The following is an 18899-nucleotide window of genomic DNA, read 5'->3' as shown; positions in this document are numbered from 1 at the left end:
CATAATGGACTATATCTCTATTGCAGCCACCTGCAAGGATGGTTATATCTTGGACTTCTCTGCCATTCAAAGTTTTATAGTTATGATTTTTAAACTTTGAAATTTTGTCACTAATCAAAATTTTCTGTATTTCCATCTCAGTCTACTTATCTATCTATTTATTTATTTATTTTGAGGCTGGGGTTAAGTGACTTGCCCAGGGTCACACAGCTAGGAAGTGTTAAGTGTCTGAGACCAGATTTGAACTTGGGTCCTCCTGAATTCAAGGCTGGTGCTCTATTCACTGCGTCACCTAGCTGCCCCAGTCTCACTTCTTTTAAATCTGTTTATTCTGACATAAATCTCCAGTCCTTTTATCTCTTCTCCCACTCTATCATCTTTCCTCAGTCTCAATTTTTTTCTTTCATAGTCAGATAATTTGCTCTATCCTAGTCTGGTAAACCCTGGGTCATCTCCAACACCTGTCTTCTCCACAGTCACTTAAGATAGATAATCTTAGCCATTGCTAAACAAAGTCATGGGCCTAGAATTATTTTCTAATATTACCTGGGCCCTAACAACTGAAGAGCAATCCTTGTAGTAAATCTTTTCCAAATTACTGCTTCCCTCACTCCCATTCCCCAGTTATTGAAAAAATCAGTCATCTGTTATATTCCTTAATCCACCTCACAACCCTTCTTTTATATTTTCAACACTTTCTTGTGCTTTAATATCTGAAGATGAGATGGCCCTTTTCATAGTTACTCTTTTATTTCTACTACTCTGCTAAAACTGTTCTCATAGTTTACAATTAATCTTAACTGCAAAATTTTATGATCTTTTCTGAGTCTTCATCTTTCTGGATCTCTCAGCACCTTTGGATACTTTCAACCACTCCTACTTTTAGATAATCTTTCTTCTTTTTCTTTTGATTCTTCTTTCCTCCTGGTTCTCCTGCAATCTGATGATTCCTTCTCAGTCTTCTTTACTAAGTCATAATTATTTTCTACCCATCAGGTCTTGAATGTTCAAGAAAGCTCTGTTTTGAGTTTTCACCTCTGGCTTATAGTCTCCCTTGGTGATTTTATCTTTCTCAGGTTCATTTATCTTCTATCTGCAGATAATTGGAATCCGCATATATCATTTTCTCTTAAATTTGGACTTCCACCATCAAATTATCTCTACACTTCTCCAACTGAATATCCTGTCAGCATTGAATTTTCACTTTTCAATTCTTTGTCATCTTCCCTTCCTGTCTCTCTTGAGAAATCAGTAAAAACAAAATCTCTTAAAATTATGTATAATCAAGCAAAACAAATTTCATCGGCTTTATCAATCAAAAATATGCTTTAATCTGCCATCTGAGCCCATTACCTCTCTGGAGGTGAAAAGCATATTTCATCACAACAGTGTAATTTCATTATGTCTAGAACATAATCTCCCCTGCCCCTAATTAGGTCTCTCTTTCAAACACTCATTAAAATTAAAGACAACTTCCTCCCAAGTAAGCAAGTTAGCAAACTTAAAAGTCAGCTTCAATTTTTTTCTTTCTCCCTAAGACCCCATATTCAGTCAGTTGCTAAACTTTTCTCTATGATGGGCCCAAAACATCTTTAGTACCTGTTGTTGTTTGTTCTTTGTTCTCAAAGAGGACTGTGACATCATGGAGGTGATACTGTGATATGCAAGTGAATTATATTTAAATTAGTGAGGACTAATGCAAGGCTGCCTGCCATACTTTTTCCTTCAGAGCCATCTGGGTTCAGTGACCAGATATAGGTCAGGCTGGCGATAGCTCTGAATGTAGTAGGAAACCTGGCCTATTTAAGCCAAGGTTTTTAAAAGGTCTCAGTTTGATTGAAGTTACACCCATTCAGTGATTACCTTTAGTCTCTTAGGTGAAACTTAATATAAGCTTCATCAAAACTCACCTGAATTGTGATATTTTGGTCTGTCTACTTCTTGCATTTCCTTTTTCTAAGTAATCCTTCTTAAAACTGCCAAAATAATATTTCTAAGGTGTAGATCCCATGATATAATGACTCTCCTATTCAAAAACCTTCAGTGGCTTCTGATTATTTGTAGGACAAAATACATACTTGTCAGCCTGGAACTTTAGGCTTTCCATACTCTTATTCTAGCTTTCCTTTTTTAGCTTTATTGCACAATATCCTCATCTCTGTATTATTTTTATTCAGGCCAAACTAGATCACTACTGGTTCCCCTTTGCCTGTGTTCATCTACTACCTCATTCTCTTTCCACAAACTATCTATTATTTGGAAATGCCCTCTCTTCCAACCACCTTTATCTTCCACAAGACTCACCTTAGTCAAGCAAAACAAATTTCATTAACTTTTTCAGTCAAATATATGCTATAATCTGCAATCTGAATCAGCTTAGGGCCAACTCCTCCATAAAACATTCTCTGATCTTTTCAACTAATACTTTTGTCCCTCTTAAGATTTCATTAGATTTTTATTTCTTTAGTCACTTATATTACCATAAAAGACTAAATTAAATTAAACTACTTAGTCTATTTCTACAAGTGGGCAAAATGACTGTATTCTCTTTGATTATTATTTTGACAATGGGAGGGAAGATACATTGCTTTACTGACTAATCATAATGTAGGGATTAGCTTCAGCTCTGTGTTATCATTGATATAATGGCTCCCAAATGAGGATGTTTCATCTACCAGTACATACAGGTATCTTAGACAGTTGCCTGAAACATTGAATGGAAGAAATGGCTCGTTCAATATAGCTCCCACTCTTTCATGCTGCTTCTCTAGTCACTACATATTTAATTTGATCTCAATAAATTTGATCTAGGCAGTCAGGAAAGTATTGGTAATAGAAGAAAGGGAAAGGGGTGAACAGATCAAGTATAAGTTTTAAGTGCCACCTTCTTCCCCCTTCTTGAGACAGAAAGCAAACAGATATAAGTTATGTATATGCAGTTATGTGAAACATTTCCATATTAGTCATTTTGTATAAGAATTCAAAAGAAAAAAAAAACATGAGGGTGAAAAATAGCATGCTTCATTTTTTGTTCAAACAAAATCTGCCTCTGGAGACGGATAGTATGCTTCATCAATAGTCTTGGATCATTGTATTACTGAGAATTTTACTGAGAGTAGTAGCTAAGTCATTTACAATTCTTCATTGAACAATATTATTGTTATCATGTGCAACATTGTCTTAGTTCTGTTTACTTCATTATGCATTAATTCATCAGTGTATCTTTTTCCAGGTTTTAAAACAATCATTATGCTTGTCATTGTTCATAACCCAAATTACAATTGTATACCACAACATTTATTAAGTGCCTATTACATGCCAGGCCCTGTTTAAATGGTTTACAAATGTGATCTCATTTAATCTTCACAACAACTATGTGAGGAAGATGCTATTATTATCCCCATTTTATAGTTTGGAAAATTGAGGCACAGAGAAATTAAGTGATTTTCCCAGGGTCGTACATAAAGTAAGTACCTGAGATCAAATTTAAATTCAGCTCTTTCTGACATCCCTTGTTCTATTCCTTTTAACTCCTAAATGCCTAAAATCAAATGAGATGTATTAAGTTCCTCATTTATCAGGCATCATGGAATGCTAGTGCTGGAAATTTCATCATATGACCAAAGTATCATCTAGAATTTTCTTAGACTGATAAAATATTTTTAAATATTCCCTCCCACTTTGTTTTGTTATCTTCACCCAGAATTTGCCATACTTGTTGGGAAGCAGGATATAAAAGCAGTGATTTAAATACTAAAGAAAAAGGAATTTTTCCTGTATAGACAGTACTTTGGCAGTTGTTAATGTTTGTTAGTCTAACTGTTTCTGACTAACAGTTTGCACTGTTTCTGACAGTGGCAAAAAAATTTACACAGTAATTTGAGTTGTTTACCAATCCCAAATGTTTCCTTGTTACTTTCTCTTTAAGAAACAAAACAACAACAAAAACAAAAACCCCATTAACTTTGTTTATTAGACTTCCTAAATATATGAAAAGGAACTTTTTTCCTTGTTACAGAGAAAATCATTTAAAACTTATTGAGGCATTGGTTGCATCAGGCAATATATACGCAAAAACATTTTAAGGCCATGATCTTACCTTTCTATTGAGAAAAAGGAAGCACATTTCTTGTCTTCCCCTGACCATGATTTGGGTGTTTAAAAACTCATAATTTTACAGTAGATTTCACTTAAATTCAACTTTATGTACTTTGCTAAAAGAAAAATTCTGTCACCATTCTACTACACAGTGAGCATGTGAGTTGCTTACTCAAATGATCTTAGTTCCCAGGTTTCTTTAAGTATGAACATCTCCAGGCAGAGAATGATTTTAGAATCTTCTCTCTTTTATACCCTTATATACTCCTTATAAGGAGAGCCTTAATTAATGGGGCAGTCTTTAACCTTTCTAGCATCCTGAAGCAGTAAAAGGAAAGTTAGATGGTTGGTGGTACAATATTATCACATTTATCTATGAAGACTTTAGAGATTATTGAGTCCAACCCCCTTAGTTTACAGAGGCACAGACTAAGTGACTTCTTCAGGTGACTTATATAACTAGTAACTATAAGAGGTAGGATTTTTGAATCCAGATCTTCCTGATTTCAAGTCTATTACTGCCATCTATTAACACTAGAGATATCAAACTCAGCCAGGAACATGTAAAACTCCTGAGTGCTGTCAGAACCAGTGCTTAGGAGATCCAAATTCCAAACAACATGAAATTTGCTCAGACTGCAATAGTGGGGTGGCAAGGTGATGCTGGGCAGAGAACTAAACAACAGAGGGAATGGAGCAGGACACTTGTTGGGGGGAGGGGACTGTATGATGTGTCATTAAATTTGAGGGGGAAAACCCAAAATCCAGCTGGGGCCAGTCCTACCACTAGAAGTCACTTGAGTCAGATTTAAGACTGGTGAACTGGGAAAAAGAGCACCCACATGAGAATGGGTGAGAAACTAAAGGAATAGATTAAAAAAGAGGGAAATCATGTTTCATCTTTGTGAGGAAATATCACTGAATGCTGCTTCTTTTGGAGTTAGGGACTTTATAATTAGTATAGTTTGCTTACAGAAACTTATCTTGCTTCAGAAGAAAGGAAACTAAGTAGCTGGAGTAACTGATATTTAGGAGAATTAAGATTTTTATGCATATAAGAAAAAAAAATGACCAAAGAAAAGTCATTACACAAAGTTATAAGTATTCTGCCTATAGGGAGGGAGGGAGGGGGAGAGAGAGATTATTAAATAAACAGAAGGACTATAGGCCAATGTCAGTGATGATTATCAGTTCAAAAGTTTAATAAAATTTTGTCTGAACTGTAGTATTTATTCAAAAAATCATCTATTATCAAGTTGAATTTGTTGGGAGGTGTTCACAAGGATCTTTGGTTCTAATGTAGAAAACAACATACTTGATCATATTTTTTAAAAAATTCAACTGAGTATGGTTCACAACATAGCATTTTCACTTTTTTTGTTGTTATTTGCTTGCATTTTATTTTCTTATTTTTTTCCTGATTGATTTGATTTTTCTTGTGCAGGAAGGTAATTGTATAAAATATATGTGCATATATTGGATTTAACATAGATTTCTCACCCAGAGAAAGAACCGTGAGAACAGAGTGTAGAACACAACATAGCATTCTCACTCTCTCTGTTATTTGCTTGCATTTTGTTTTCTTTCTCAGTATTTCTTTTCCTTGATCTTGATCTTGTGCAGCAAGATAACTGTATAAATATGTAAACATATATTGGATTTAACATGTATTTCAATATATGTAACATGTTGGACTGCCTGCCAGCTGGGAGAGGGGATAGGGGACAGGGAGGAGGGAGGGTGGGAATTTGGAACAAAAGGTTTTGCTAGGGTCAATGTTGGAAAAATTACCCATGCATACTGTTTGTAAACAAATAAATAATTAAAACAAACAAACAAAACCTATTTCTCCCATGTTTAACATATATTGGACTACTTACCATCTAGGGGATAAGATGGGAAATTGGAACACAGGGTTTTGCAAGGGTTAATGCATATGTTTTGAAAATAAAAAGCTTTAATAACAACAACAAAATTATGATATATATATATGTATATATGTGTGTGTGTATATATATATATATATATATATATATATATATATCCCAAAGCACACAACAGTCTTAGTAGGTGTAGGACAAACTTTTAGGGAAAAAAAAAACCCCAAAACATTAATTAGGCAGAAAACTACAAAATATAGGCATTGAGGGAATTTTAATATCTTAAAAGGCATCGTCTAAGCCCCCGAATAAGCATCATATGCAGTTAGTTACAGTAAAACCTTTTCCATCAAATATAAAGATAGAGAAAGAATGCTTTGAGTATTATTTGAGATAGTTAAAGAAATGCTAACAACAGCAAGCCATACATAAAACGAGAAAAATTAAAGGCCTATGTAATGATAGGATGGTATATTTGGAAAATTCTACAGAATCGACAGCAATAGTAATCTAGACAAGTAATAGCTTCAGCAAAGAGAAGGGTACAAAATAAATCTTCAAAACACAACTGCATTTCTATGTAACAATAACAAAATTCAGGAGACAATAATAGAAAGAGAAATCTTATTTCACATAAGTATAAAATGCTTAAAATACCTGGGTTTCATTCTGTTAGAACACGTAAGACGTGTATAGATTCATTTGCAAGATTCCACAATACATTCTAAGAAGATACATAACTTTAATATTAATTATCATATTGTCTAAAAAATTAGAAAAAAAGCAGATCATATGCCTCTTACAAGTGTGGCTAGGAGTTGCATTCTCAGATAAGAAATAGACAATTACAAAAGAGAAAACAAATAATTGCCTGAAATTAAAAAGTTCCTGTAATTAAGATTAATGTCTCTCAAAAAATGAAGTAAGTAGTCAAATAGGGGGAAAAAATCTTTATTCGATTTCTTCGATGGGGCAGCTGGATAGTACAATTTAGAGAGCAGGACTACCTGAAGTCAAAACCAGCTTCAGATATTTAACACTACACACACACACACACACACACACACACACACACACACACACACACACACACAAAATGTATAACTTTGGGTAAATCGCTTAATCCCATTTACCTTGCCAAAAAAAAATTTTTTTCTTTAATGACAAGTTAGTAGTCAAGATATACAGTTTACACACACACAGACACTAATAAGTGCTAAGCCCAGTGTTGTAATAGTTAAGTAAGAATTTTGTCAGAGGAAAAATGTCAGTGTATTCTCTACAATGTTTTCTGGTACAATACTTGCTTTGGTCCCCCAATTGATAAGTGGAAATTTGTTACCTTCCTTATAAGAAACTTTTTTCTCCTCTTTGATAATGATAGCTAATCGTAAATGATAACACTTGCTATGTATGAAGCAATATGCTGAGCACTTTAATCATTTATTTGGTCCTTGAAACAATCCTGGAAGTAGTGCTATTTTTTTTCTTCTTTTTTTTAATAATAGCTTTTTATTTTTCAAAATACATGCAAAGATAATTTTCAACATTTGCAAAATCTTGTGTTCCTCTCTTCCTTGATTCCCCCCTCACCTAGACAACAAGTGATCCAGTATAGGTTGAACATGTGCAATTCTTCTAAACATTTCTACATTTATCATGCTGCACAAGAAAATCAAATCAAAAAGAAAAAAAAATGAAAAAGAAAAAAAGCAAACTACAACAAAAAAATAAAAATAATATGTTGTGATCCATATTCAGTTCTCAGAGTCCCCTCTCTGGATGCAGATCTCTCTCTCCACCTGAGAATTGGCCTGAATCACCTTGAAAAGAGCCAAGTTCATCACATAATCTATTGTTGCTATCATCCTGCTAATTATTTCTTATAGAACAATATTCCATTATCCTCATATATCATAACTTATTCAGCCATCCCCCAGTTGATGGGTATCCATTCAAATTCTAATTTCTATTTACCACAAAAAGAGTTGCTACAAACATTCATGCAAATATGGGTCCCTTTCCCTTCTTTAAGATCTCTTTGGAATACAGACCCAATAGAAATATTGCTGGGTCAAAGTATATATACAGTTTTACAGCACTTTAATTATAGCTCCAAATTGTTCTCCAGAAGAGTTGAATCATTTCACAGTTCCACCATTAATTAAAGTTTCTTGCTACCTTTGTGTAACCATTGATTTCCTTTTAATCAATTCTAATATTCAGGGAACTCTTAAAGAAAATTTACTTTTTAATGCTGAGCTTTCCTTTCAGTTCTTTTTTTCTAGTGCATTTGCTTCATATTTTAAAATTTTGCTTCATTTCTTCTAGGTATTCCTGTAGTCCTTATAAGAAACCCATTTTTTTTTTCCTATGGTTCCCCTTATAATTCCACTTATTTTAGGTTGGATTTACATATCTGTGTATCTGTTTGTCTGCATATCTCTTTTGTCTTTGAATTTAAAGTTTTTGTTTGTTTGTTTTTTTAATAGTGGTTAGTATCTTCTTTGCTTTACTCTTTTCACTAATCTTTTATTTTCTTAACTGGGGCTTTGTGCTAGGGCCAAGCTCCATTATTCCCTGCTTTGCTTTTGGGACTGGTTATTGGCTCCACTTGGTCTCTGACCCCCCATATCCCTGTGTTAGGCCTCCTAACTCTTTAAAGTTTAAGGTTCTGAGATCTTTACAGTCCTCTAATGGCATCTCAATACTGGGTGCTATGATACTCAGAGTATAGGCATATCACTCTGCTTTCTATATCTCCTAGTGGTTTTGATGATTTTCAACCACCCTGAACCTTTCTCAGGGGAAGCTTGCATTCTTACTACTTCTAGATTTAAAACCTTGCAGTCTATTAGTAATCCATTCTGAGCCTTCAGAAAGTCTCTTGGCTTATTTGCTGGAGCAAGAATACTGGTTTTTGGGGTACTTTTCTATTGCCCATGGGCTTTTGGTTAACTTGTTTAATTCTGCAGTAGAAGTTACTTGCTATAACTTCTTATTGGGTTTCTTAATCCTCCTTCTCTTCTCCCCCTCCCTTTCCCCCTTCCTTTCCTCCTCCCCCCTCTCCTCCATACTATTTTTTAAGTTTTTGATAGAGCAAGGATATTGGAACCTCTATTCTGGCAACTATTTTATCCAGAAAACCTTTTCATTTCTTTTGTTGTACATTGTAGCTAAAAATAAAGAAGGAAATTTTTAGTTTGGGAAATATTTTGTGTCATATATCTCTGATATTCGGAACCCCTTTGGCAATCTGGAATAACCTATGGACTGCTCCGAACAATGTTTTTAAATTCACAAAGTAAAAACATAAGATTACAAAGGAAACCAATTATTGAAATTTTTTTCAGCCCTCTCCCACAAGTTTTAGAGGTCAGTTTAAAAGCCTCTGATTAATCTAGTCAAACCGCTTCTTTATATAAGATGAGAAAACCAATACCTGAATGGAAAAAGAACTTAGCCAAGTAGCTCATTGACAGAGTTAATTTGATTTGAGAGAACCCAGGATTGTGATGCTTTGTGAATTTTCTGTCATAGGCTCAAACCGTCCAAGTTGCTGAAGTTGAGCCACAAGCCCAACCACAACCTTCACCAGAACTCTTACTCCCCAATTCTTTGAAGCCAGAAGAAGGCCTTGAAGTTTGGAAAAGTTGGGCTCAGACTAAGAATGCCGAATTGGAGAAGGATGCCCAAAACAGACTTGCACCCATTGGCCGTAAGTTTCTGAGGCTGGCTAGTTTCAGTATCAGCTCACCTTTCATTCCTAGCATGTAAGACAATAGAGAATGGGGGAAGAAGGACAACAAAAGCAAATCTTACAAGATATTCCTATTATTTTACATTTTATTGGTGTTTAGTTTGTTTAGTTTCTTTCATATATCCCCCCCCCCCAGGCTGGGGTTAAGTGACTTGCCCAGGGTCACACAGCTAGGAAGTGTTAAGTGTCTGAGACCAGATTTGAACTCTGGTCCTCCTGAATTCAGGGCTGGTGCTCTATCCACTGCACCATGTAGCTGCCCCTTTCTTTCATATTTAAAAGTAAGTTGTATTAAATGGCAAGTAGTGTAGACCTGGACTACCTCCATTCTGCTTTTATTTTCTCCTTTTTTCCCCTTAGTATTTTATTTTTTCCAATTACACGTAAAGATAGTTTTATAAGATTTTGAATTCCAATTCCCTCCTTTCCCCCCAAAAACATCAGGCAGACTGATATAGATTATACACATACAGTCATACTTCCACATTATTCATGTTTTGAAAGAAGAATGAAAACAAAAGAGAAATTGTATAAGAAAGAAAGAAGTGAAAATTGTATGGGATTCAATCTGCATTCAGACTCCGTAATTCTTTTTCTGGATGTAAATAAAGTTTTCCACCATGAGTCTTTAGGAATTATCTTTGTCCATTGTATTTCTGAAAAGAGTGAGGACTTAGAACTTTAAAGTTCTTTGATCACTAGGCAAGACACTTAACTACCTTGAACCAAAAGTATCACCTCTTCCAGGTGGATATAATCATATTTTTCCTACAGGGTAGCTGTAAAGTTTTAAATACTATTTTATAAAGTGCTTTGTGCATTTTAAAGCACCATGTTTGTTGTAATTTATTATTCCCAAGCTTATTATAATGCTCATGTATGTTCCTTTGAACTTTATTAAGTTGTCTTGTCTCTATGCATATATTTTTTAGTTTTGAATGGAAAATCCATTATTAAAATTGAACATTTGGGGCTTACTTGCAAGTATTTTGTCATTCTTTGATAGAGGGAATAAAAAGAAGATACAAAGATTTGTTAAGAACCTATTATGAGTCAGGCTCTATGCTTAGCATTTTATAAATATTATTTAATCTTCTTGAGAATGCAGCGCTATTATTTATCCCCATTTTATAGTTTAGGAAGCAGAGAGAGGTTAAATGATTATCTGGGTCACACAGTTAGTTATATTTAAGGCTGGCTCAGGTCTTCCTGATTTTAGACCCAACAATATATCCACTGTGCTACCTACCTGCCTCTGATAGCAATGGTAATTTCCCTTCTGCAGCTATAATAAGCAACTGGTGGAATTGAACAGGAAGAGGAAACACCATGGTCAAAGTTAATTACAGTGAATCTGATGAAAACTCTAAATTTGCATGTCTTGTCTGTGACTCATTGATAGGGATTTTTAATGGCACAGTCACAGCACTTGGTAATCTTTGTAACTTTCTTTTAGGTCGACAGCTACTTCGATTTCAGGAAGATCTTATCTCTTCAGCTGTGGCAGAGTTGAATTATGGTTTATGCTTAATGACAAGGGAAGCTCGAAATGGAGAAGGTGAACCATATGACCCAGATGTGCTGTACTATATCTTCCTATGTATTCAGAAGGTAGGAGCCAAAAATCACAGTTCATTTTATCTCTTAATTCCAGCTAAGACTTCTTTGAGGGTATAATAATTTTTTTTCAATGAAAGTAAAATAATGTGATGCTAATCAATCAGATGTTTATTTCTCAATCAAGATTCTTTTGATTTTTATTTAATACTGTTTATTTAATAGTAATTGATGAAATACTTTATTCTAATCCAAGGAACTTATACTACTTACCTGCCTTTTTCTTAACTGCCCAATGAAAAGGCTTAACATTTTGCTTGATGGGCTTACTACCATATACACTATAAAAACGTGTTTTAACTTAGGTGCATCTTTGACATTTTGTCATGAAACATAGTGGGTGAGCTAAATTTTAACCTTGAGTTTCAGAAAACAGATATGGATTTTAAGTACACTACACCTTAGGGCAAGCAACTCAATACAATAAAAATATTCCTGATTGAGGCAGGAAATCTGGGGCATACTTCTGTATAGCCAATGAAATATTTCATACAAATCATAGAATTAGAGCCAAAAAGGATTTCAGGTGCCATCTAGTTGAAATTCCCTTATCTTTTTTGTTTTGTTTTGTTTTAACAGAACCTTTGATTTCATTGGTCTAGGGCACTTATAGATTTAATTTGTCTGAGGTTCTGAGGATAAATGATGTGCTCAGCCTCCCACTGCCACACTGTGTTTTAGAGGCAAGATTTAAATGTAGGTCTTTATCATTCTGAGGTAGGTACAGAGAAGGAAGATGAGTTCCAGTGGTTATGTGACTTACCTAAAATCACATAGGTAGCACTTGCCAGATAGGATTTGAACCTAGGCTTTCTACAGACCTAGTCAATACTACTTAATTTATTCATATTGCCTCTGGTAAATTACTTAAATCTTTTTGAACCTTTACAGAGATACCTTTCTGTGAAATGGGTATGATAATAATTACCATATGCACTTCATTGTGGTGATTGTGAAAAATCAAGGAAATAATAAAGAAGATATAGTGATCCTGGAAGAGTACAATGGTAGAAACATAGGATTTGGAATTGTGAAAGGTCATTGAAAAATTGAGTAGTACAAGAAAATTTGAGAGATGGAGTTAGCTAAGCCTAGACAAGGGAATAAGCAGGCTGGAATTGAATTCCAACAAGCCTCTTGTTTACTCTGCTGTACAGTTTAGCTTATGTGTTTTATGGGCAAGGACTGCTTTGTCTTCCTGAGAGGTTTTATTAAGCCTCTTAGTTTTTTTTTTGTTTTTTGTTTTTAATAAGGAAAAATAAATGTTTATGAATATGTTCATTTAATGAGAAAATCCAGAGAAAGTACAGAAAAGACAGGAGAGAATTGTATGGTGGAGGTAGCATCAGGAGGACGAAGGGTTGGACTACCAACTCCTCAGCTTCCTGCAGATAGTGAACAAGAAGATCACAAAAGGAAGAAGCCCCCTTCTCCTTAGAACATACCTTACTTCAAGAATATGAGGGGCAGCTAGGTGGTGCAATGGGTAGAGCACCAACCCTGCCTGACGTCAGAAGGACCTGAATTCAAATCTAGTCTCAGACACTTAACACTTCCTAGCTATATGACCCTGGGCAAGTCACTTAATCCCAATTGCCTCAGCAAAAAAAAAAAAAAAAAAAAAAATCATGTGGGTACTTGAAATTCATGGGTAGGAAGGGGTATGGAAGTTGTACATCAATATTGCTAAGACACAAAGATGCTGCTTTCCATCAGCAATGATTCCCACAGTAAGAAAAATCTCTTCCTGCCCTCCTGCCTTTCTCTCACCCTCCCCTCTCCCCCCAATCGTCTACCTTATCAGCCTCTAATTGCATCCAAGGATGTCTGTGGGTGAGGAGGAAGCCTATAGTCTGCCATGTTTCTCTTACTGTATTTTTTGGAAGATAAACACACCTTCTTTGGAAAGAACCAACCTAGAAAATTGCTTGTTTCTACTGTGTCTCTGTTTCTTTTGTAGTATCTTTTTGAAAATGGCCGAGTAGATGACATATTTTCAGATCTCTATTATGTTCGGTTCACGGAATGGCTTCATGAAGTTCTGAAGGATGTTCAGCCTCGGGTCACATCTCTCGGTAAGTCACCCTCCTTGGCCAAAGTGACATGTTTCTTGCAACTATTTTGAGTTTCTGAATGTGAATTATTGACAGTCTTTCACTTTCCCTATTGGGTTATTTTGCGTTGACACCTCTACCACCCTTTTGGGAAGAGAACTTGGAAGTTAGCAAAATGTCCAAATACCAACTAGGACACAAGCCTATAAGTCAGTGTCTTGGCCCCGAGCTAAATTTTTAATTGATCGCTATCCATTGGGCATGCCAGGAATAGCCAACTGGCCAGTAGTCTTGGCCTCTACAAAAGTTTCTAGAGACCAGCACATTATAAAAATGAGAGGACATGGAAGTCTAAGTATGCTGTGTTAGGTGAAAGAGGCACTTCAACCAGACTAGAACTACTGCAGTAGGAATATAATTCCATGTACCTCTGACAGCTTAAGGAACTGTACCTCTTTGGGTTCAGCACTGTTATACAGGTTAGTTCAGCTGTGTAGGTCATCTTTTGCTTTGGCCTAGAAAGAGAAGAGTTAGTAGTCCAAATTACTGTGAATCATCTCCTTTTTTATCACCTTATATGTTTGCTGCCTGATGCACAGAGGAGATTTTTTTTTTTTTTTTTTTTTTTTTTTTTTTAAAGGCTGTAGATGTAAGACTTGAAGGCAGGTTAAAGGAAGTAGAAAATCTTGGGCTGAAGTTAGGAATGCTATCATCACTCCCTGATTTTTAATACTAAGCATTCCATTTTCCACTTGGTTCTCTAATGTCAACACATATTGTTCCATGTGTCTCCTTGACACACTTCCCATATCCATATTATGAAAGTATTCTCTTATTGTAGGTTATGTCCTGCCCAGCCGTGTGACAGAGGAGATGCTATGGGAGTGTAAGCAACTGGGGGCTCACTCCCCCTCCACGCTCCTCACTACGCTTATGTTTTTTAACACAAAGTAAGTGTTTCTGGAGAATGGGAACTTAACACTTTGGGTGGTAGTTGTATTTAGGGAGACACAGAAGAATGGGCTGTTATGCTTATGAGGCAAGGTTTCTTTCTTGCCTATCCCTCAACACATAAAAAAAAGCCCCAAGAAACTGGTCAGCCTAAGATCTGAGAGGAACTCAATTTGTTTCTGAAATTGTTTATTTTTTTAGAACCCAAGTTTCTCTGTGTCCCAGGGTGGTAACCCAGAATCTGCCTATGAAATTATTTAGGTTCCCTAATACCCTTTTAAATTATTTTGTCTGACCTCAGATATTTCTCTGAGCTACTTGTGGTCATTGTGTGAGCAAAGTTGTCTTTCTGGCATCCTTCTCAAGGGTGTCACATTTTAATATTTCCTTATTTTATGATTTAGGTACTTTCTATTGAAAACAGTAGACCAGCACATGAAACTGGCCTTTTCCAAAGTTTTACGTCAGACAAAGAAGAACCCTTCAAATCCCAAGGATAAGAGCACAAGTATCCGATATCTGAAGGCACTTGGCATACACCAGACTGGCCAAAAAGGTAGGGAGTTTGAGCCTTTTGGGTAGTAGCAGACCCTATCTCTTATTTTAACGTGATAGGACTTAACTTGGGATAACTGTAGGCAGAAAGTAACCAACCTGTTCTGGTTGTGCACTACCCTCAACCCCATATCCCCCCTTTTGCTGATCTACTGCAGGCAGCAACTGAAAATGGTCCTTGTCAAATCCTATAATCCTTAAACCCACTTCTGCCCAGCCAGGTGAGAAGCTTTAACTTTATCCTTGCATAAAGCAAGAGTTCCAGAGAAGGCAGTGTGAACTCCATATTTCTTCCTAAAATGATGAAAGGAGATGCCTTCTGGTTCACTGATCTGAGGTGTGGGTGTGCATGGGCTCTGGAGTTGTCTGTGTCCTCTTGAGCTGTGTTCTAGCCAAACCTGCAGAGGAACAGTCTGACACGATATATTTGGGGTGGGTTCTGTAGTTACAGATGATATGTATGCTGAGCAGACTGAGAATCCAGAGAATCCACTGAGGTGCCCCATAAAACTCTATGATTTCTACCTCTTCAAATGGTGAGGCTTCTTTCTTTTGTATTTGTTGGGAGGGGAGAATTTGATACCTAGGGGAAGGAATTCTAAAATAGATTTTTATTATTTTATATCACCTACATTTTTTTTTCCTTCTTTTATAGCCCTTTCCCTCCTGGAAAGCCCTTCTTTATGAGAAAGTATCTTAAAAAGAGAGGGAAAAAAATAAAACCTGAGGGATATATAATAAAAACAACTTGCTCAAATACCATTTTTTCTCATGCACTTTAGTAGTGTGTGTAGGTATGGTATTCCTGCCACTTTGCCCTTATTTTTGCTTTCCTTTTTACCGGTCAATGAGAAATCCCATGGAATTTAGAGCTTGAAGCTTCTTGGAGGGAATTCAAGGAAAAAAACAGTACAGGGAAAGTCACTTGTCAGATTTAGGAGTAAAAGCACGATTTATCCTAAATATTCCCTCCCCCCCCCTTTTTTTTTTTTTCAGTCCCCAGAGTGTGAAAGGCCGAAATGACACATTTTACCTGACACCTGAGCCAGTGGTGGCACCCAACAGTCCAATCTGGTATTCAGTACAACCGATCAACAGAGAGCAAATGGAACAGATGCTTACCCGAATCCTGGTGATACGAGAAATTCAGGAAGCTATTGCTGTGGCAAATGCCAGTAACATGCACTGAGCATCTCCTTTCAACCAAGATGGGGAAAAAACGAGGAAAAACTGTACAGACTTTCACACTAAAGAAGAGGCCTCAGTTTTTTTCTTTTTTCTTTTTTTTTTAATTGGTGTAGTTCTGAAGCCCTTTTAGGCTGTTTCTGTTGAAAAGAAAATATAAAAGTAAAATCTACCCACCATGCATCATCATAAACCCGTGACAGACTCTTGTGCCTGCCGGAGCAATATATTTCTAAAAGAATTGGACACTCTGGAAAGTTGCTGGCTAACTTTATTATTATTTTTTTTTTTAACTGGGGCCTGGGAAGGGGCCTGGACTGCAGAGGAGAAAATATGACCCCTTCCTCACCTCCAGAGAGAAGAGAAATTATGATGGACCTCCCTTCCTGCCCTGGGGTGCCTGCTATGCCTGCCTTCCCCGGAGCCTGGCCGGCCTTGCCTGTCGCTGGTGTAGCCATGTTCTTTTTCTTTCTTTGTGCTCAGACATTAACTTGGCATCTTAATGGAAGAAAAATAAGGGGAGAAAACTTCAATTATGATTTATTAAAGACAATTTCTATTGAGCCCCGTTAAGACAAATGACATTTTAGATGTTAAAGTAAAAACTTTACCATGCTTTTTTTTTTTTTTTTTTTTTTTTTTTTTTTTGGGCCGAACATTGAGGCCTTAAAAATTGAGGCACATGTGCCTGATGGAATTCTTGTAACATACACTTGTGTATCATATAAAGATACAACACTGTTTCTCTTATGTATTCTTACTCTAGTTGTTTATTAAGAATGACAAGCACGTCTTTTCAACATGCTATTGAACAATGCGTCTTTATTTGGGAAGGGAGAGCAAAACATGGGAGACAGCGTTAGGGTTTTTTAACTTCTCCAGCTTTGTCACTTAATAGAGAGAATGCCATTCCTCTCCAATGGTTATTTTTGGAGGAAAGGACACAGAATTTTGGAGCTGAGGGATCATCTATTCCTACCTCATTATTTTATTGAGTCTTGAAGAGTTGAAGTTAATTTAACCAGGATTACCCAAGGAAGAGCTGGAGTTTAAATCCAAGCCTCTTGACACTAGTCAAGTCCAAAGTTCTTTTCAAGTTAGAGACTATCAGGGCTGGAGGGTTGCCTATGTTCAGGATTAAATACAGTTGGAGGGAAAGTGCCTCTTCTGATGCTACTAAGCACTGTGTGACTATCTTAAAATATCAGATTGTTTTAGGATTATTTATGACTCTTCTAAGGTATACGAATTTAAGTTTCCTTACTAGTAAGCTAAAGAAAAAGCCTGTTCCATATCCAATTCAGCAGTTTGCTTCCCTTCTCCCATTGTTGTAAATGAGTCCTAAAGTATTATGAGAAGTCTGGCAGAAAGAAGAGCTTTCTCTTGTTTAACATCCATGATAGAACTCTGCTTGGTCACTGGAGGCTGCAGCCTCAGCTTCCTGCTCCCAGGTGATCCACGGGAATAGGACATCTCCCTGGCATCACAGGAGACCTGGAGAGGAACACCAGCACCTTTCGTTTTTAATGACTTTTTTTTTTGACTCCTATAAACATCTAACACTTATGTTCTTAAATGACTACAATTTCATTTGGCCTTTAACAGTGCCCATTTTTGACAATTATAATAACATATTATATATAAATATATATTATATATATATATAATGTTATATAAATAACTGCATTTTTGACAATTAATAAACAGTATTGCTTCAGGAATAGAACTCTCTGTAGAGATAGTCACATCCTGACTGTAGGTTCAATTTGTAAATATTAGACACCCTGGAAGTTGACCAATCATGAAGAGTTGGGTTTTTTATGTCAGTTTTTGGTCTAAGTGGTGGGAAGCCTTTCAGGTTATTAATGATGACAGGATCTATATAGCACTTTTTTTCCCCCTGAGGTTGGGGTTAAGTGACTTGCCCAGGCTCACACAGCTAGGAAGTGTTGTGTCTGAGACCAGATTTGAACTCCGGTCCTCCTGAATTCAGGGCTGGTGCTCTATCCACTGCGCCACCTAGCTGCCCCCTATATAGCACTTTTGAGGTTTGCATTTTATCCTCACTACAGCTCAGAGAAGTCCGTGCTGTTATCTTCACTGTAAAGAGGAGATGGCCCGGCTTACCTAGACCTGGTCACCGCTGGGAGCAAGGGTTGGGTGCGACCTCCGACGTAGGCCCAACCGCCTCTGGGAGAAACTTATTTACACACGCCAATGGTGGCCCTCCCTGGTATCCCCATGAGAACAGGCGTTCTAACTCAGCCCACCCAATGCCACGTTCTCCCTCCTAGTGCCGGCCACGTTAGGGAACGCGGGGGGTGGAGGGAAACGGAGGACTGTGAGGCCCGAAGCGCAGCTGAGCGGGCGCAGCCCTCTTGGGCTTCGGTTCTCACCGGGAATGGGGCGCAAATGGTTTAAGATCCTAAGGCAGTGAGCCGGACCTCCGTTGAACTTCCGCTGCCCCTGATGCGATTCATGTGGTTTTAGTGCAGCCTCTTTAAAGAGCCGAGCACGCCGAGGCGTAGAAAGCCGGTGGCAGTCGGGGCAGAAACGCGGTTCTCAGGGCATCCCGGTCTGAGCCTTGGCGACACGGCCTCACTCTGCGGATAGAACTACTGAGGCAAAGGGTGAGGGCGTGACTTGACCTTTCTGACTTCCAGCCCTCGGGAGCCCGGCCCGGGAAACCCGACCCTGACCTCCAAATTGGACAAGCCCATTAACTTCCCGAAGCTGGGAGCAACTGTCTTTTGCGCAAGCGCTCACTCGACCCTTGCGGGCCTTTCACAAGCCCCGCCC

General features: G+C 37.1%; 1 protein-coding gene and 1 long non-coding RNA gene across 3 annotated transcripts in view; one reads left to right on the top strand and one right to left on the bottom strand.

Moving 5' to 3' along the window:
- QRICH1 (glutamine rich 1) overlaps positions 1-16849 on the top strand; it is a 71841-nt gene extending 54992 nt beyond the window's left edge. For both annotated transcript variants that reach the window (XM_074283234.1, XM_074283235.1), the window contains exons 4-10: positions 9519-9696; positions 11195-11349; positions 13316-13430; positions 14251-14359; positions 14765-14916; positions 15361-15451; positions 15912-16849. In XM_074283234.1, the coding sequence (XP_074139335.1) occupies positions 9519-9696; positions 11195-11349; positions 13316-13430; positions 14251-14359; positions 14765-14916; positions 15361-15451; positions 15912-16104 (993 nt within the window). In that variant the 3' untranslated portion in view covers positions 16105-16849. The remainder of the gene's footprint in view (positions 1-9518; positions 9697-11194; positions 11350-13315; positions 13431-14250; positions 14360-14764; positions 14917-15360; positions 15452-15911) is intronic.
- Positions 16355-18897, bottom strand: LOC141551520 (uncharacterized). The gene is made up of 2 exons (XR_012484890.1): positions 18497-18897; positions 16355-16598 (listed from the first exon to the last, which is right to left on the bottom strand). It is a non-coding gene; the product is annotated as an uncharacterized LOC141551520 (long non-coding RNA).
- Positions 18898-18899: the final 2 nt, after the last annotated feature.

This window comes from Sminthopsis crassicaudata, chromosome 1, assembly GCF_048593235.1.
Source record: "Sminthopsis crassicaudata isolate SCR6 chromosome 1, ASM4859323v1, whole genome shotgun sequence".
Lineage (NCBI taxonomy): Eukaryota > Metazoa > Chordata > Mammalia > Dasyuromorphia > Dasyuridae > Sminthopsis > Sminthopsis crassicaudata.
The sequence above is the reverse complement of the archived record's forward strand: the minus strand, read 5'-3'. Positions and strand labels throughout refer to the sequence as shown.